The sequence below is a fragment of the Sciurus vulgaris genome (assembly GCF_902686455.1).
Source record: "Sciurus vulgaris genome assembly, chromosome: 6".
Taxonomy (NCBI): domain Eukaryota; kingdom Metazoa; phylum Chordata; class Mammalia; order Rodentia; family Sciuridae; genus Sciurus; species Sciurus vulgaris.
Window position 1 is genome coordinate 114,451,262 of NC_136466.1, and position 21,038 is coordinate 114,472,299.

The 21,038-nt window shown below is 37.9% G+C and overlaps 1 protein-coding gene across 6 annotated transcripts in view; it reads right to left on the bottom strand.

Annotated features, from left to right (window-relative positions):
• Window positions 1–638: 638 nt before the first annotated feature.
• The window catches only part of MARVELD2 (MARVEL domain containing 2), a 28,890-nt gene continuing 8,490 nt past the window's right edge, over window positions 639–21,038 (bottom strand). For 5 of the 6 annotated variants that reach the window (XM_079145222.1, XM_079145224.1, XM_079145226.1 and 2 more), the window contains 4 exons: window positions 9,489–9,634; window positions 9,115–9,286; window positions 4,726–4,776; window positions 639–3,572 (listed from right to left, as the gene is read on the bottom strand). In XM_079145222.1, coding sequence (XP_079001348.1) covers window positions 3,450–3,572; window positions 4,726–4,776; window positions 9,115–9,286; window positions 9,489–9,634 — 492 coding nt within the window. In that variant the 3' untranslated portion in view covers window positions 639–3,449. The remainder of the gene's footprint in view (window positions 3,573–4,725; window positions 4,777–9,114; window positions 9,287–9,488; window positions 9,635–21,038) is intronic. The other variant, XM_079145225.1, reaches the window with a different exon arrangement.

Sequence of the window (21,038 nt, forward strand, 5' to 3'; positions counted from 1 at the left end):
CAGAGTATGGAGATTCCTCAGAAAACTTGGAATGGAACCACCATTTGACCCAGTTGTCCCACTCCTTGGTATATACCCAAAGGACTTAAATCAGCACACTACAGTGATGCAGCCACATCAATGCTTACAGCAGCTCAATTCACAATAGCTAAGCTATGGGACCAACTTAGGCGCCCTTCAACAGATGAATGGATAAAGAAAATGCGGTATATATACACAATGGAATATTATTTAGCTGTAAAGGATGAAATTATGGCATTTGCCAGTAAATGGATGGAACTGGAAACCATTATGATAAGTAAAATAAGCCAATCCCAAAAAACCAAAGGCTGAATGTTCTCTCTGATATGCAGATGTTTACTCACAACAAGAGGCGGGGGAGGGAAGAATATAAATTCATTGGATTAGAAAAAGGGGAATGAAGGGAAGGGAGGGGGTATGGGAATAGGATAGACAGTAGATTGAATGGGACATAACTTTCCTATGTTCGTATATGAATACACCACCAGTGTTAAGTTCACATCATGTACAACCACAAGAATGGGAAGTTATACTCCTTGTACGTTTATATGTCAAAATGCACTACTGTCATGTATATTTAAAAAGATCAAATAAAATAATAAAGAGCACACAGAATACAACAGGTAACTGAAATTTTAATACACAGTTATTGATGTAAAAATTTTAAAAAATTAGTGTTATAGCATTTGTTTCAAAGATTAACACAATTGTAAAATAAAGTTTCATAAAGTTGAATTTCCTTAACATTTAATTTCAATACTAATCTAATCATTTATACTCTAACAAAATGGTAATATTTTACTTCTTTTTATAAAAGCACCGAAGCTCTTCTTAAAGTGGAATGCTAACATGGGGCCCCAGTATATGAGACAGAAGGTGAGGTTGCCCCAGTTGGAGGCTCACCTGGGCCTTGAACTTCCCTAGGTGTTACCTCTTCAGAAGCAGCACAGCCCTAAGCAGTCTGGAAACTAAGGAATGAAACACATTAACAATAAACACTAGAGCAAGTTTCAGTGACAAGGAATAACTAGTACATTCAGCAAGTGACACTTAAGTCTCTGCTTTCCATGTGCTTTTTTTGTTTTGTTTTGTTTCATAACTTTAGAAAACACTTTGAACATTGTTTGAATGGCAGCTACAGGAGGCAGAAACTAATTCTACACCTGGGAAATAAGGGGTGGTGCTACTGAACGGGAGCCAATAATGATGCCTTGTGAGTGTGGTGGAAGGTTTGGTGTAGGATTGAACCCAGGGCCCTGCACATGCCAGGTAAGTGCTTTAACAGTGAGTTATAATATAATCCCAGCCCGGATGACTTTTTTAATTTCTTTTTTGAGATGGAGGTCTTGCTATGTTGCCCCAGCTGGTCTCAAACTCATGGGCTCAAGTGATTCTTCCATCTTAATCTCCCAAGCAGCTGGGGTTAAAGGTGCACGCCACTACATCCCAGATCTCCAATACATTTTTTTCTTTTTTAACGGTACTGGGGTTTGAACCCAGGGTTTCACATTTGCTGGACAAAAGCTCTACTTACTGAACTATATCTCCAACCCTTTTTAGACTTTTACTCTGGGACCGGGTCTCACCAAGTTGCCCAGTTAGACTTGAAGTTGTGATCTTCCTGCCTCAGTCTCCTGAGTAGCTGGGATTATAGGTGTGTACTACTGCACCCAGCTCTCTGATGATTTTTTTAAAAAATATTTTTTAAATTGTCAGTGGATCTTCATTTGTTTATTTATTTACTTGCTTGCTCACTTATTTATATGTGGTGATGAGGCTCGAACCCAGTGCCTGACACATGCTAGGCAAGCGTTCTACCACTGAGCCACAACCCCAGCCCCTCTCCAATGATTTTTTTTTAATTTATTAAGTTTAAAAATCTTTATATTTGTGATACACTAAGAAATACCAGTGCTGCTTCTCAAAGATGTTATCCTTTAGTGCTTGGTTCTCTAGTGATTAAAAAAATAATAATTTTAAAACATTTTTGTTCATACTCATGAGGCTGAGGAAGAAGGATCAATAGTTTGAGGCCAGCCTAAGCAATATAGGGAGATCCTGTCTCAACAAAGAAAAAAATAATTTTTGTCCATACTAACAGAAATAGAATGTTTCTCATGAATAAAGCCTCAAAGACAAGATGAGTCTTTAAAAAAATGAAGTATCCCAAAAAAGTGAGATACCAAGGAAATGTAATACCAAGGGACTTTAGGACAGATGTCAAAGGGGACAGAAGGGGTAATGACATTCACAGTCCTTCTGTTCCACAAGTACAGGAAAGGCTGGGCTCTGGGAACATGGAGACATGCAGAGTGACACTGATTAAAGACAGGGAGGCTGTGGTGGACCCCAGTGGGCCACAGAACTATAGAGAAGCATATGCCTAAGTTCATGTGTGAATAAGAGTTAACAGGACAAAAAGAAAATTATTAGACAAGTAGCCTTTTGTCAGCTGGCTGGGCTTGCTCATTGTGGACCTCTTCTTGAGACTCATTCTATGCGGTTTATTCACTTCACAAACACTTCTACAGAGTTCACAAACACTAATAGAGTGCTTACTGTAAGAAGGCTCTGTTCTAAATGCTTTACAAATGTGAACAACTCAATCCTCATTACCACCCTATGAAGTAGGTACTATTTTAGTCTCATTTTACAGAAGAGGAAACAGGCACAGAGAGATTAAGCAACTTGCCCAAGATCACAAAGTCTGACAATGTTGATCTGGGATTCAACTCTCTTTCAAGGGAAGAAATGATACCTTTGAAAAGGTGTCATCCATTTTCCCTTAGGAAGAATCTTTTAAGAATTTTTCTTAGGATATTTATCTTAGAAAATCCTAGAAACCTGTCTGAGTAAAGGAAAAAGCAGCACCAGAAGGAGAGTCTACTTGCTCATCATACAACAAGGACATGATTTCTAAGTTACAACACATTTTAATGAGATAAACAAATATGGAACTGCACACAGATGAATATAGGATTTCTCCAATCTCAGTAGAGGCCCTTAGTGAATTTGACCCAGTGGAGTGAATCCAGGGTCTCTCTCACTGAGCTACATCCCCAGCTTTTTTTTTTAATTTTATTTTTGAGACAGGTATAACTATATTGCCCAAGTTCAGGGGCTGGAGTTGTGGCTCAGTGGTAGAGTGCTCGTCTCCCATGTGTGAGGCACTGGGTTCGATCCTCACCACCACATCAAAATATATTGCCCAAGTTGGCCTTGAACTTAAACTCATTCTGCCTCAGTCCTCCAATGAGTTGAAACTGTTTTGAAATGTTTGAGCAAATCATACTGATTAACACTGCACACCAGTTAGACCAATGAGGATCTGATTCAGGAAGCACTTACTTCTCTACCACAAAGATTAGCATACAAAAGCAGAATATAAATAGTAAATTTGTTATAAAAAAAGTAGTTTCAGATACGGCTTAAGAATAACCATTTATATCCCAGTTCATTACTTTATCATATTCTTGAATTCTTTGCTTTATGTGGGAGAGTTTATTCTTGAGGTATTCACAGCGTTCTTTTTTTTCTAGAAATGAAGGATCCTATAAAAGAAACAGCTATTATTTTAGCATCTAGCTTTCTCAACAATGAACACAAAAATCCATTAACCCAGAAGATGGCCCTATGCAGAATAACTTGCAGCAGATTTTAAAATCTTCCTACTCAGAACAAGGGTTAAGTTCTCTATTTTTTTTTTTTTAATAGGCTGTTTTTTAGAGCAGTTTCAAGTTCACAGCAAAATAAAGTGGGAAGTATAAAGAGCTGAGGGAGTTTTAATAATCTGAATGTATATTAAAAAGTAAATAATAAGTATAAGAACGATTAATAAAGGTCTTTCCAGTTTCTAATTGATTTATGAAATTAAGTAAAGGATGGAGGTAGAAAGATGTAAAATAATCATTTGGAAGGAAATGTGAGTGGTGAAGAATCATGTAGTACCCATTCCCCTAGGCTGTGAAATCGACAGAGCAGAATGTATTCAGGCCTGGAATTACAAGAAAACACCTCCTGAAGCACCCACTGTACCTAACAAGTAGCATCTTAAGAAATATAAAAGTGAAATACAGCAGACTCTCCTTTCTCTATGTATGTGTGTGGATCTACATCTATATCTACAATCTCTCTCTATATCTTTATTTCTATAATCTCATATATATATATGAGAGGGATATCTACAATTAAAACCTATGATAAAGTTTAGTTTATAAATTAGACACAGCAGAGACTAAAAACAACTTATAAAACAGAACAACCATAACAACATACTGTAGTAAAATTATCACATCGCTACTCTTATGCTCTGGGTCAATATTAAGAAATCTTATTACTTTAATATAAGCACATACTATCTTGACAATCTGATAACGGGGCAGCTCCTAAGTAACTTGGGTGGTGAGTACAATGTCGATGTGATGGACGAAGGGATGAATCATATCCAGGGCAAGATGGAGAGAGTGTGAGATTTCATCAGACTACTTGGAATGGTGCACTATTTAAAACTTACCAATTGTTTATTTCTGGCATTTTTCTACTTAATTTTTTGGGCTATGGTTGACTGTGGTTAACTGAAATCCTGGAAGCAAAACCATGGATGAGGGAGGACTACTGTACTTTAGCTAAAAGAATCTTGTTTGTCAATTACCACAGTGTACAAAGATAAGAATACACTTTGAAGAAGAAAACTGTTTTACTCACATTCTTTTTCTTCTTAAACTCTTCATGGATTTTTGAAATTCTCTCATGTTCCTAAAAATAATATATTGTATATTTGAGTTAAAACATTTGCATTTACTCAAATCATACCTTAGAACACACTAGGAATTAGAAAACAATTTTTGCCCCAAATTATTATGAAAATATTCACACAGAAAATGTTTGCGGGCTTAAAATGTTATCTGCCAGACAGGCACTGGGATTGAGGGATGAACAATTCAGAAAGGTTCCTGACTGCATAAAACCAGATCCTAGTCCTAGTGCCATCCTCTGCCACTGTGTGACCCGGGGCAAGCTCTGTATAATAAGATTCAGTTTCCTGATTGGAAAAATGGAAATCATAACTGTAACCAGCTCAAAGGGTTGTGAGGAGGTTCACTTATTGAAATGATGCTTTATTAAGTACTCGGTACCTAATAATCACTTTAGCTATTATTATCATTTTCATCTTCTTTGGAAAGTTCCCTTTTAAGAAATTAGGTGCTGTAATTAAGAGATTGAGACGACTCAACTTTTAAAAATAGCTAATATAAGGTTCCCTCTAATTTTATTCTAAGTTTTATATTTCCTATAACTACATGTAGTAACTATAAAACTTGTTATGGGATTGAATCTTTCCAAAGGGTGCCCCCTTTGGGAACACCAAAATGCCCAAATTACTAGAGCAATGCCCTCAGTTTTTTTATGCAAAACTATGCATAGAGATTACCAGACACAGTGAATCTAATAAAAAGTGTAATAATTTATAGTTCTAAAAGTTTCCCTTGAGAACATTTTATATCACTTACCCGTATCCTTTTCCCAACATATTTTAATTCTTCAATACCTTTTATAGTCTGAGAACATGAGTATTTGTTTATGTTTTGACTACTTGCCAGCAGTGAAAATGAACTTGGTAATTCAGTGGTAATGTACAATAATAGGTTGTGGGCCAGGAATAAATTAGCTTCCAGGATTGGGTGCTGTACTAGAGATGCAGGAAGAGACAAGTTGTAAAACTCAGGGCTAGGGTTATAGCTCAGTAGTGGAGCACTTGCCTAGCATGTGTGGTGCACTGGGTTTGATTCCTACACCACATAAAAATAAAATAAATAAAATAAAGGTATTGGGTTGAGGATATAGCTCAGTTAGTAGAGCACCTGCCTCACATGCACAGGCCCTGGGTTCAATCCCCAACACCCCAAAGAAATAAAAATAAATAAATAAAGGTATTGTGTTCACCTACAACTAAAAAAAAAAAAAAAAAAAGAGATGTAAAACTCACTTTAGTCTGCCACAGACACTGAATTTATGAGCTGGTGAGGACCAGAGAGATTACTTGGAACAATATTCCTACTTTACAGTCTCAGAAAAATCTTTTTATTGTTTCATTTTTTATGGGGGTACAACCAGGTGTATAAGAGAACCTGTGCTTTCAAACAAGCCCACAAGGGTTTGAAATGCCTTCCAAGCTTCCCTAGGGACCTGGAGGGAAAGTGAATGAGCCTGGCAGACTGTTGCCCAGGACAAAGCTCAGCCTGTGGTCTATGAAAAGTTAACTTTTCTGACACAATTAATATTTCTACTTTAGATAAAGACCAGAGAAGAAACAGATAATACCCATGAGCCTGTCATTTTTGTTACTTCCTTGCTATGTCACATTGAAAATCAGGGGTAATGACTTGTTAATAATTGTGTAGGCTCATCATGGGACGACAGTCTTTCAGCTCCACTGTAACCAGAACTCCTTGGATCCCCCAAATGTAGACATAGATGCTGGAGCCCTTGATACTCCTACAAAGCACACATCTTGGAGACCACTGGGTCTCTACTTAAAGGCAACAGTGGCAGTCAGAGTTTTCAGCCTCATTTCTCTCATTCGGCCTTCTCTTCCCAACTGTGCTGATCCATTAGGGTCTGCTTGTTCTTTCCTACCCTCTCTCTTCTTTCAGTGTGGGAATGAAGGGGGTCTTACTATGTTGCCCAGGTTGTCCTTGAACTCCTGGCTCAATCGGATCCTCCTGCCTCAGTCTTCTATACCTGGGACTATAGGTGCGTACCACCAAGGCCAGCTCTTCCTACATTCCTTTTGTTTTTTTTTTTTTTTTTGTGGTGTTGGGGATTGAACCAGGGCCTTGTGCTTGCAAGGCAAGCACTCTACCAACTGAGCTATATCCCCAGCCCCTTCCTGCATTCCTCTGACCGCCTCAGTCAGTCTTCTCAAACTTGTGAACCTTGCTTGTTTTCCAGATGGTACTAACTGATCCTCAACCTTCAGTATTTGCTAGATTTCTCCTGCTTTGTGATACTAGTGTCTTAGTTAGCACTATTCCATCATTTCAGGATTGAGAAAATGTCACTGCAGTATATATTTGGCTCAGAGAGCTCATAAATATGAGAAATTTAAATGTATATTTACTAGTCTATAGTCAAAAAAAGATGCCCAATTAACTGAGGTTCTCAGGTGAAAAATTTATATATATACATGCGTACATTCACAAGCATAAATGCATTTGACATTTTTAAAAAAGCTGTATAAGTTTAAAAATTTTTAATTATACAAAGCTGGCTGCAGTGGCACACACTGAAGTCCCAGCAACTTGGGAGGCAGAGAAAAGAGGATAACAAATTCAAGGCCAGCCTCACAACTTAGTGAAGTCCTAAGCAACTTAGTGAGACCCTGTCTCAAAAAAAAAAAAAAAAAAAAAAAAGGCTGGGGATATAGCTTAGTGGTAAAACGTCCCTGGGTTCAATCCTCAGTACCATAAAAAAATTTAACCTAGGGGTGGGGTTGTGGCTCAGTGGTAGAGCACTCGCCTAGCATGGGTGAGGCACTGGGTTCAAATCTCAGCACCACATATAAATAAATAAAAATAAAGGTCCATCAACAACAACAAAAAAATTTTAAATTAATCATATAAGCAATGACTAGAATATATTTTCTTTATAAAAAGAACACAAATGTGCCCAGCAGCATTATTCATAATAGTCAACAAGTGGAAATGACAGACATAAAGTATCCTATATAGTATCATTGCTTTCTTTTTTTTTTTAATATTTTTTAGTAGTCAATAGACCTTTATTTTATTTATATGTGGTGCTGAACATTGAACCCAGTGCCTCACACATGCCAGGCAAGTGCTCTACAACTGTGCCACGACTCCAGCCCCTCTTTTTCTTTTCTTTTTTTTTTTTTTTTTTGTATTGGGGATTAAACCCAGGAGCATTTTACCACTGAGCTATATCCTCAGTTTTTAATTTTTTTCTTTCTTTTTTTTTTCCAGACAGGGCCTTGCTAAGTTGTCACTGATTATAAGGTATTCTTGTTTCAGAGATATAAAAATGTGAATCGAAAAAAGAGCACTTCAGAAAAAGCTTTAGTACTAGCTGGGTTCAGTGGTGCACATTGAAATCTGGTGATTTTGGAGGCTGAGGTAGCAGGACTGCAAGTTCAAGGCTAACCTCAGCAACTCAGTGAGATACTGTCTCAAAATAAAAAATAAAAGGCTAGGAATGTGGCTCACTGGTAAAAGCACCCCTGGGTTTGATCCTTACTATCAGAACAATAAAAGAAAGAGAAAGCTTCAGTCCCACTGGTTCTCTCATCTTCACAGAGATGGCTCTGACGTTGTGCCTACTAGCTCAAATCTGCAGCTTCAGATCCACTCTCTGTGCCGAGACTGGGTTGGAAACCCTTGGTTGGCTTGGCAGGGGAATGCACTACATGGGGGCTCCTCGTACCCGCCCTCCCCGCATCCCAGCTTGAGTGTGCCACCCTTCTTTGGGACTGGGAGTGAGTCAGTATGTATCTTAGGCATATTTATATTTTACTTAAATAGGCAAATAAAATATCATTTAATAAGTAATAAAATGTGATTTAATTACATTAACTGATGTAATTTGGATTGTAATTTCTTTTTCTTTGTTTGGTGCTGGGGATTAAACCCAGGGCCACACACAAAGCATGAACTCTTCCATTGAGCTATACCCTCATCCCCTTGAATGGTAATCTTGAATGGTGACTTTTTTTCCCTTTCTTTCCTTCTTTTTTTTTTTTTTTTTTTTTGTGGTGCTGGAAATTGAATCCAGGGCCTCATGCATGCTCTACCACTCAGCTATGCCCCCAGCCAGTTTATTATTTTATTTTAAGGCAGGGTCTTTCTAAGTTCCCCTGGATGAACTTGAACTTTCTGTCTGTCCTCCTGCCTATGTCTTCCAAGTAGCTATGACAGCTGTGCACCACTGCAGCCAGTTTGAATGGTTATCCTAAAGATTTCAAATACTTTCCTAGACAAAGAGAGCAGACAGAGAGTTCCAGATTTTTTTTAAATGGTCAGATTTTATTCCTCCTCTAAACTTCAGTGGTCCTCCTAGGCAGCTGCAGACACTGACCTGTCGGTTTTCTGAATGATGTGGCAACCTGCTCATCACTGAATCCAGCTCATCAAGCTTCCTCAATACGGCTTGAACTTCTGCAGATAGCTCTTTGTACTCTGAAAACTGATCTTGGAACACGGCTTTATAGCGCTCCCGTTCATCTTCTGTCTGAATCACAGGATATTTTCTGAGGAAAAAAACAAACCAAGGTTACAACTTTTATCACTAAAATAGGCTGAACAGGAAATCAGCTTAGCTTATTCTTCATTGACCATATTGTACCTTCAATTCTGTATGTTACCTGCATTAATGTGGAGACAAGCAGGAAAATGAAAGGCCCAAATGGGACCCTTCAACTTCTACCTTGAAGAATTCAGATAGATACTCACGCCACGTAGTCAGGCATCACGATGGGTTTAGGAATGTGACCTGCAGGGATGTGGCCACTCAGCAGTTCAGGTCTCATTTTTGTTGTTCTCAAGTCTTTTAAATTAACTTCTGGGTCTCTCTGTTTGTCACTGGTGGCCATTTCACACTGCAGGTTGGGAGAAAAACAGGACTGATATATACACAGGAGTAGAAAAACAAAACCACCCAAACTTATTCTTAGGAGAAAATGGGGACAAAGCAGGAAGACAAAAAGTAGAAATCCTAATTAGCATTTCCCTTTAGAATTAAATGTTTTAAAGTCACAAGTGTATTCTGAATGTTTTGTAATAGCTAAGGGGACTCACATTTTAGAATATAGGAATACAAAATAGGTCAAACATCCTCCAGCTCCAATGTGTATATGTTAAAGGTGGATGATAAAATGAGGCATTAGAAGTCTTAAGTACTTACTTATTGGGATTTACACCCCAAGTAACTATAAAAGAGTTTTTAAAATAGTTCAAAATAAGAAATTCAGGGAAAAAATAGAATTAAGGCTTCTTAAATGTAAAGAGAAAAAAATGACAATGAAAACATGGGATGGATCAATTATAAGAAGCTACTGAACTGGGCACAGTTGTGGACACCCGTAATCCCAGAGGTTCGGGAGGTTGAGGCAGGAGGATCACACATTTGAGGCTAACCTCAGCAACTCAGTGAGGCCCTAAGCACTTAGTGAGACCCTGTCTCGAAATGAAAAATAAAAAGGGTTAGGGACATAGTTCAGTGGTAAATTGCCTCTGGGTTTAATCCCCAGCATCCCGGGAGGTTAAAAAAAAAGTAGCTACTGAGAAGAGGGAATGGAAATGAGTTACACCACTTTCATTATTTGAAAAGAAAAGCAAGGAAACCCTTTCTGATGTCCTAAGTACATCTTTAAAAATTAAAATGTTTTTATTTTCTCAGTACAGGATAAAACCCAGGACACTCCAGCCCCACCCACTCTTTTTTCATTTTAAGACAGGGTCCTGCTAAGTTGCCCAGGTTGGCCTTGAATTTTTGATCCTCCTGTCTCAGTCTCCCAAGCCACTGGGATTCCAGGCATATGCCACCTCACCTGCTAATCCTCAGTATTTTTATTTTTTAATTTTATTTATTTTTTTGTGATGCTGGGGATTGAACCCAGGGCCTTGTGCTTACAAGGCAAGCACTCTATCAACTGAGCTATATCCCCAGCCCCTCAGTATTTTTAAATGTAAGGGAGATGTTCCTGGGACCACAGAATAAAGGCAGCCTATGTTTTAAATTTGCCCAGGTGTTCTTAACCTGTGATTTCTGAAACAGGTTATAAGAGTTCTGGATTCTGGAAATGAAGTAAGTTAGCCTTTAGTTAACAAAAAACAAAAAACAAACAATAAGAAAAATCCACCATTCAAGAAAAAAAGAAAGAGAACATAAAATGAAATGGCCCAGAGAAGTATCAGGGAACAGGTTTTAAGGGCTGATATAGCTAAAAGAAGGGAAATAGAATTGGAAGACCCAGCAGAATCCACCCTAGAATGGACAGATAAAAGAGGATGCTCAGCTCTGGGGCTGGGAAAAGGCTGTTCAGAGGTTTCATTGAACAGGTAAGGCTGGTGGATGACAGAAGAGAGGTTTCCATTTTATACCAAAAGAGGTGAGGTTCAGAGAGGGTTAAGTAAATCCTCCACATCAACTAAGTGGAAAAGTTGTGATTAAAATCCAGAACTACTTGGTTCATTCATACACCCCTCCCCGCCTTAAAAAAAAAAAAAAAAAAAGATATTTATTTATTTAGGTGGGAGTTTCTTTTTTTTCTTTTTTCTTTTTTTAAACCCAGGGCTTTGCAAATGCAAGGCCAGCGCTTTGCTGCTGGGCTACATCTCAGCCCTCCTTGCTACTCTTTGTTTTTTGCAGTGCTGGAGATTAAACCCAGAAACTCCAGCAAGCTAGGCTAGTTAGTGCTCCATCACTGAGCCACATCCTCAGCCCATGGTTCATTAAAACTTTAAATGAATAACCTCAGGAAACCTGTTTATTTTAAATGTGTATTGTTGACATCCAAAGTTCCAGAAGCACACTGGGGAGTTTGTGAGGAACAGAGCAGGCAATGCTCTACTGCTAGAGGAAGGTCAGAACATGCTTGGGATCACGATTCTTCTTTGGTGCAGTTAAGGTCTTTCCCTTTACTAACCCCTTAAGCCTTTGAGAAACACTTGCTGAGCTGAGTGGCTCGGGAGGGCCACTGTTTCAGTGCAAACAAAGTACAAAACAGGATTTTGAAACCTTGCTCTCTACCTTGCCAGGCAGTTTTTTAAGTCCTTTGTTTTCCGACTTACCTATTCTGAGACTAGCTTTGAGGTTTGGCTTAACATTAGCTCATCTCAAAAACCACGAGCTCTTAACTCACCAAATAGCACACCCCTGGGACTGGATCAGCCACGGACGTGGCTAACCAGTCTGAGGGAAGATTACTGAAAGGAGAAGCTCCACACCACAGCACTAGGTGGAAGGGAAACCAGATCATCTCAAGGCAGAAAACATGCTGGTCCACTTGGGCTCAAAGTAGCAGAAATGCAAGTGGGTACAGAATGAGGAAACAGCAAGGGCATTTTAGGGAACACATTCTGAGATTAGTATTCATTCTGCTGTGTTCTCTGCTGGTCAGGGTGCCATTCTTCATCCTAATGAATTCCTCTGTTTAATCTTGAAAATGAATAATGGCATTAAACATCAAAGGACACTTTTTTGTCTTCAAAAAAATGGATTTCCATTTCACGGCATCTTTCCTTAGCTTAACTTCTAAACATTTGACGACCCAGCTGTGTGCTGGCTAAGAAAGCAACTATGGAGCATGTTGATCCTGTTTCCCAGCAATGGCCCTGGGCATTAATCTCAGATTTCCTGGTCAAAGTCATGAATTCTGCCTCAGTAGTCATAATGGGTAGGAGAAGTCATAATTAATTTTTTTCTAGATAAAAAAATGTTAAGCAAGAACTAGTCATTTTCCTTACTTGCCCATCTCTAGTATCCTTTAATATGAAAAGTGTTTTAAGAAATTGTATTTCCTTGTCTGCTTTAATATTTTTTAAAATGGTATGATCTTGACTTTTTTTGTTTGTTTGTTCTTTTTTGTGTGAATCTCACTGATCATCAGTATAGAGAACTCAACTGTAAAGAAATCAAAACATCAGACAAAGAATTAAAACTTTTAGGCTTTCATGTGCAGGATGTGTTAGGCTCCAGCCCTTGGACAGACCACTCTAAGAACAGTGCTCCTAACTACAAACATCCACAGGAAGGGAGAGAAAGGGCCTGCAGTCACAGATTTAATACGACCTTTCTTTGCATCTAACCAAATTTAGTTTTAGCAATTATCAAAAATGCCTTATTGTGATACAGGAGAAAATAATTAAGTGACAGGACAAGTAATGCTATGGATATTATCATTAAGCTTTTCAAATTAAAAAATGGGCTGAATATATCCTGTCAAGTTATAAATAGGAAAAGCCAAGAGGTGTTTTGCTGAGCATTTGTCAGATTTACAGTTGTTTTCCCCTTAGAAGGTCTGATGTAATGATGCATAGCCTCCACTCCAAAACTGTACCCTCATCCTCAAGGCCCAGATTAGATTCTGGCTTTTCCAGCTTGAAAAACCTGGTCAGCACTTAGGGTTTATTAGAATTTGTTGCTGTCTCTATTTGATCATACTTTCTGTTTGTATATTATTTCATTTCCAAATGATCTTATCTTTTAAAAAATTGTATTTGTTAACATACAAAGTAAGGGGTGGCCTGGTGTGTAGTCCAAACAAGGGACAGGAAACAGAAGTTCAGAGAAGGTAAGTAACTTCTGCAGGATTACGTAGCTTCTGAGTAGCTGCTCTGGAACTATAATTCAGATTTATCTAATACTAAAGTTCATTTCCTTTTCACCACATGCCATGGCCTCTCCCAGGCTAGTATCTGGTTCTTCCCTGCTATGATTTAGGAGGGAAGCTAATGAAAATTGGAGGTCCTGTCCTTTTTGTCAGGCATCTCATGGGTAAATCCAATAAAGATTCATCAATTAAGTCACGAGATTACTGGAGTCTACCTCTAGAATATACCTAAATATATTGATCCACAGAGATCTAACTCCTGGAAAAAAGACCTTTAAAAGGATGCATTTTGTCTTAAGCTCTTATATCTTTTTTGTTTTCCCCAGTACAGGGGATCAAACTCAGGGTGTCATGCATATAAGGCCACCAACCTCCTCACCCTTTTTTTTTTTGGTACCAGGATTGAACCCAGGGGCACTTAACCACTAACCCACATCCCTAGTTCTTTTTTATTTATTTTGAGACAAGGTCTCGTTGCTTAGGGCCTCACTAAACTGCTAAGGCAGGCTTTGAACTTGCGATCCTCCTGCCTGTTTCCCAAGCCACTGGGATTACAGGTGTGTGCCACTGTGCCCAACTCCTCATTTTTAAAAAAATTTATTTTGAGACAGGGTCAAGTTGGCCACTCTGACTTCAATTGTAATCCTGCTGCAGGCTCTAGAGTAGCTGGGATTACAGGTGTGTGCCACCATACCCAGCTTAGCTCACATATTTTGAAACAATAGGGGAAGCTAATTGTATTGATATAGTCCCCCAAAAAGTTATAGGATTGGAAGTTCCAGCATCTACTAAGGTTATTCCTGACCATTCCAGGACCTCTCAGAATTGGGAACCCTGTAACATACCTGAAGATGCCACACACCAACCTCCAAGGGCCCTGAAAAAGAACTCTCTGACAGATCATCCTAATCCTGTGCCATCTGTACATTCTTCTCTTTTTTTTTTAAGCTGTACCATTTATCTATCTGTCTATCTATCTATCTATCTATCTATCTATCTATCTATCTATCTATCTATTTTATGTGGTGCTGAGGATCAAACTCAGTGCCTCACACATACTAGGTAAATGCTCCACCACTGAGCCTCAACCCCAGCCCCCACTTGTACATTCTTATCAAACAATAATACTGACTGCCCTATCATTTGGGGCAATTTTCTCCAATTTGTCCTGGTATTTCGAGTTGATTCTATTCTGCACTTAATTTCACTAGTAAATCCCACCACCTCAGAGCAATTGACCAGGAAGTCCATAAATTCTACCTTGGGCAAGAATGACCACCACTGCCACATTTCCATATTACATCCCAGTGAGACAGCCCTGTCCAGACTGGTGCTGAGCAGTCGACATTTACAAAATGTATACCTTTTTTTTAATCCATAATCAAAATGGAAGACTTTACTATGCCTCTATCACTAAGTAGGGTTAAAAGAAAATCAGTACATACTATAACAATTAGATTGTATTAATATGCATATACCCCATATCTACATATTAAAGAATACAGTTTTCAAAGAAACATGAAACGTGAATAAAATCTGACAAACTAATAGGTTCACCAGTTAGATACTACATTCAGTTGGAAGTTAACACTGTCTCAAAAACAAGTAACAAATCACTTTGGCTTCAAACAGTTAGGGGTTACTTTTAATCACAGGAAGAGCAATCTCAAGAATAAGCAGCCCTGGCTGATGCAGACAGAGGCTCTTGAGGAACCCAAATCATTTAAAAAAGTTCTTTAAAATTTTGCTGCACTGTTAAGCAAACAGACTCTTCTAACCCAAGGATGTTTTATATGTCTACTTATTTATGTTTGTGGTGCTGGGGATTGAACCTGGGGAATCACACAGACTAGTGCTTTACCACTAAGCTATATCCCCAATCCAGGTTGTCAGCTTTTATAAAACAATTTCCTAGATGTGAATTCTGTGTGTGGCTGGGCAAACCTAGAACCTTGTGTATCCTAGGTAAGCACTCTACCACTGAACGACATCCCCAGCCCTTGACTTTTAAAAAGTTTTAAATTTTATTTTTAAATAGATACTGTAAACATGGTATATAATTCAAAGGTCTAAAAGGGAACATAATGAAAACTAAGTCTCCCTCTTCTCATCTCCTCAGACGGCCAGCTGCCCTCCTAAAAGGTAGCCAGTATTATCAGTGTCAGGGTATATAATTATATGATTGACAGCTTCCACATACCTTCCTCATTTAACTTGCTCTAATTAATATTACTGTCATGGAATACAGGCAAATCTAATTGAAATGTATATACTCAGAGCAAGGAGTAAATGTCAAATAAATAGAAGCTGGTGCAAGTCTGTAACCCTAGCTATGGGAGAGGCTGAGGCAAGAGGATCACTTGAGCCCAGGAGTTTGAGACCAGCCTGGGCTACTAGTGAGACCCAGTCTCAAAAAACTTTTTTAATAAATAAATGAGTAAAAAAGGAAAAAAACTAAAAATTTGAGAATGAGAAGTTAAGATAAAGCATGATAAAAAACAAACCAAAAGAAACTGACTCAAAATAGAATCGATGTTATTCTATACCCAATATTTAAAGAGTATATAAGCTTGTAGCACTAGGTCCACAGCACCTCATGAAAGAGATGTGCTTCAATCTTCTGTAAACCAGCTAATGACAGCCTCACCTGCTGCACACCTGGGCAGTCCAGACTGGTCAACTTGATTTCTAAACATTTATGGATATCCAGAAAAATCTTAGCAAGGTTGTTAAGCCATTTCAACTACAATTCAGATAATTCCACCAGTGAGAAATAGTTTAATGCAAATGATCCTTTAAGAAATATGACTAATTATACAACCCAAAGGATGCTTTGACCACCTACCAATGTTGAATTTGGGACATTATCATCTGTAAACTGAAGCACCAATCTCTAAGCCAGCTATTTATTTTGATAGTCCTTAAAAAGATTTCCATCTCTCTCGTTTACTCATATACTGCTAATTATTTTCTGTTTTTCTTTTCCACTAGATTTGCAAATCCTTTGAAAATGGAAATGATGCTCTTTTTAATGTTCATTATCTGAGTTCATAGCCAAATGGCATGTTTGTTCAGTGAATGAATTAATGATAACATTGATGTATTAATCATGATCCTTTGGACAGACTGTATATCTTCTTTCTGAATCCCTTATTTCAATGTGAATAAAACATTTTCAAATTGTTTTTATGTCACAATGGAGAGAATAAAGTTACAAGTTAGAAAGAATCTTATGAAGGGTATTTTCCTTTTATTTTTTAGGTAGGGTCTGGCTATGTTGTCCATGTTGTATAGGCTGGCCTTGAACTCAGGGCCTCCATCTCCCATGGGGCTGACACTACAAGTGTACACCACTGTGCTCAGTTCATAAGATATCTTCAAAATGTATTTACTTACACAGACTCAGGAGGCTAAGGTAGGAGGACCACAAGCTTGAGACCAGCCACAGCAACTCAGCAAAACCCTCAGCAATTTAGAAAGACCTTATCTCAAAAATTAAAAAAAGAAGAAAAAAGAACTGGGGATATAGTTCAGTGGTAAAGCACCCCAGGTTCAATCCCCAGTACTACCCCCGCCCCACAAAAAAAGTATTCACTTAAAAGATTAGTAAAAATTAGCAACTTAGAGGAAAAACCAAACAGGATATGAACAGACTATCAGTAAGTTGAAAATGAAAACATGAGAAATATACAACCTCATTATTTTTTTTTCTTTCTTTTTTTTTTTTCACTGTGTCTTTTTTTTTTTTTTTTAAAGTGGGGATTTTTTTTTATTGTAAACAAATGGGATACATGTTGTTTCTCTGTTTGTACATGGCGTAAAGGCATACCATTTGTGTAATCATAAATTTACATAGAGTAATGTTGTTTGATTCATTGTTATTTTTTCCCTTCCCCCCACCCCTCCCACCCCTCTTTACCCTCTATACAGTACTTCCTTCCTCCATACTTGCCCCCCTCCCTAACACTAACTCTAACCCTAACACTAACCCTTCCCTCCCCCCCATTATGTGTCATCCTCCACTTATTAGCGATATCATTCATCCTTTGGCTTTTTGAGATTGGCTTATCTCACTTAGCATGATATTCTCCAATTTCATCCATTTGCCTGCAAATGCCATAATTTTATCATTCTTTATGGCTGAGTAATATTCCATTGTATATATATACCACAGTTTCTTTATCCACTCATCAATTGAAGGACATCGAGGTTGGTTCCACAGTCTGGCTATTGTGAATTGAGCAGCTATGAACATTGAAGTGGCTGTATCTCTGTAGTATGCTGATTTTAAGTCCTTTGGGTATAGGCCAAGGAGTGGGATAGCTGGGTCAAATGGTGGGTCCATTCCAAGTTTTCTAAGGAATCTCCACACTGCTTTCCAGAGTGGCTGCACTAATTTGCAGCCCCACCAGCAATGTATGAGTGTACCTTTCTCCCCACATCCTCGCCAACACCTGTTGTTGCTCGTATTCTTGATAATCGCCATTCTAATTGGGGTGAGATGGAATCTTAGGGTGGTTTTGATTTGCATTTCTCTTATTACTAGAGATGTTGAACATTTTTCCATATGTTTGTTGATTGCTTGTAGATCTTCTTCTGTGAAGTGTCTATTCATTTCCTTAGCCCATTTGTCAACTGGATTATTTGAATTCTTGGAGTAGAGTTTTTTGAGTTCTTTATAGATTCTGGAGATTAGTGCTCTATCTGAAGTATGATTGGCAAAGATATTCTCCCACTCTGTAGGCTCTTTCTTCGCATTGCTGATAGTTTCTTTTGCTGAGAGAAAGCTTTTTAGTTTGAATCTATCCCAGTGGTTGATTCTAGCTTTTATTTCTTGTGCTATGGGAGTCCTGTTAAGGAAGTCTGATCCTAGACCAACAAGGTGAAGATTTGGACCTACTTTTTCTTCTATAATCTGCAGGGTCTCTGGTCTGATTCCGAGGTCCTTAATCCATTTTGAGTTTAGTTTCGTGCATGGTGAGAGATATGGGTTTAGTTTCATTCTGTTGCATATGGATTTCCAATTCTCCCAGCACCATTTGTTGAAGAGGCTATCTTTTCTCCATTGCATATTTTTGGCACCTTTGTCTAGTATGAGAAAATTGTATTTCTTTGGGTTTGTGTCCGTGTCCTCTATTCTGTACCATTGATCTACCTTTCTATTTTGGTACCAATACCATGCCGTTTTTGTTACTATTGCTTTGTAGTAGAGTTGAAGATCTGGTATTGCAATACCCCCTGTTTCACTCTTCCTGCTAAGGATTGCTTTAGCTATTCTGGGTTTCTTATTCTTCCAGATGAATTTCATAATTGCTTGCTCTATTTCTGTAAGGTACGTCATTGGGATTTTAATTGGAATTGCATTGAATTTGTATAGCACTTTAGGTAGTATGGCCATTTTGACAATATTAATTCTTCCTATCCAAGAACATGGAAGATCTTTCCATCTTCTAAGGTGTTCTTTAATTTCTTTCTTTAGTGTTGTATAGTTCTCATTGTGGAGGTTTTTCACCTCTTTTGTGAGATTGATTCCCAAGTATTTTATTTTTTTCGAGGCTATTGTGAATGGGGTAGTTTTCCTAATTTCTCTTTCTGAAGATTCATCACTTATGTATAAAAATGCGTTGGATTTATGAGCATTGATCTTGTAACCTGCTACTTTACTGAATTCACTTATGAGTTCTAAGAGTTTTGTGGTGGAATTTCCAGGTTCCTCTCAATATAGAATCATGTCATCAGCGAACAGGGATAGTTTGAGTTCTTCTTTTCCAATTCATATCCCTTTAATTTCTTTGGTTTGTCTAATTGCTCTGGCCAGAGTCTCAAGAACGATGTTGAATAGAAGTGGTGAAAGAGGGCATCCCTGCCTTGTTCCAGTTTTTAGGGGGAATGCTTTCAGTTTTTCACCATTTAGAATGATATTAGCCATGGGCTTAGCATAAATGGCATTTACAATGTTAAGGAATGTTCCCACTATCCCTATTTTTTCTAGTGTTTGGAGCATGAAGGGGTGCTGTATTTTATCAAATGCTTTTTCTGCATCTATTGAAATAATCATGTGATTCTTGACTTTAAGTCTATTAATATGGTGAATTATGTTTATTGATTTCCTGATGTTGAACCAACCTTGCATCCCTGGGATGAAACCCACTTGATCATGGTGCACTATCTTTTTAATATGTTTTTGTATGCAATTTGCTAAAATTTTGTTGAGAATTTTTGCGTCGATGTTCATTAAGGATATTGCTCTGAAATTTTCTTTCCTTGATGAGTCTCTGTCTGGTTTAGGTATCAGTGTGATATTGGCTTCATAGAATGAGTTTGGGAGGGTTCCCTCCTCTTCTATTTTATGGAATACTTTGAGAAGTATTGGAATGAGCTCTTCTTTAAAGGTTTTGTAGAACTCGGCTGAGAACCCATCTGGTCCCGGACTTTTCTTTGTTGGTAGGCTTTTGATGACTTCTTCTATTTCAGTACTTGAAATTGGTCTATTTAAATTGTTTATGTCCTCCTCGTTCAGTTTAGGCAATTCATATGTCTCTAGAAACCTGTTGATGTCTTCGAAATTTTCTATTTTGTTGGAATATAGATTTTCAAAATAGCTTCTAATTATGTTTTGTATTTCAATCCTGTCTGTTGTGATATTTCCTTGTTCATTCCGAATTTTAGTGATTTGGGTTTTCTCTCGTCTTTGTTAGTGTGGCTAAAGGTTTATCAATTTTGTTTATTTTTTCGAAGAACCAACTATTTATTTTGTCAATTTTTTGAATTGTTTCTTTTTACAACCTCATTCTTGATTCAACTGACTCAAAGAGATACCATTTTTCACCTATCAATCTGACAAATATCAACAAATTTCCTAATGCACCGTATAACAGGATGAGGAAACCTGCAGTGCTGGGAGTGAAAGCTGGTTACAATCTCTATAGGTTCAATCTCGGCACTACAAAAACCAAAAACCAACCATCCAACAAAAGGCAAAAACAAAAACCTTAATAGGACAATCAGACTATCAAAATAAAAATGCCATCCTTGGGCTGAGATGTAGCTCAGTGGAAGAGCACTCTGAGTTCAATTACTAGTACAGGGAAGAAAAAAAAAAAGCAGTAGCTCTTCATGTATTAATAAGAAAATATCTTAGAATGTATTAAGAGAAATAAGTAAGGGACCTAACAGTGTATATAGCCCACTACCATTTGTGTAAAAGAAGGGAGCACAGAAATTATATATATAGATTTGTGAAATATATATCCTTCTGGTTTCTGAAAGGAACACAAGACACTGAAAACAACACCAGCCCCCTCACCCCACTCGCAGGAGAACTGGAAAGCTGAGTATAAAAGTCAGAGAAGACTGTTAATGGACATTTTTAAATTTTTAACTAAGGGAATATAACCCCTTTCAAACAAATTCAAAGGCTGATTCTTGTTTAGAAATAATGCCCAATATCTTGAAAAGGAACTTTTTCAATAAGGGTAAAATTGTGATTATTAAAATACACTAAACTGGGCACAGTGACTTACACTTATAATTCCAGAGACCTAGGAGGCTGAGGCAAGAGGATCACAAATTTGAGGCCAATGTTGGTAATTTATTGAGACCCTGTCTCAAAAACAATAAAGGGCTGGGAATGTAGCTCGGAGGTAGATTCCCAGTATCAAAAAAATTA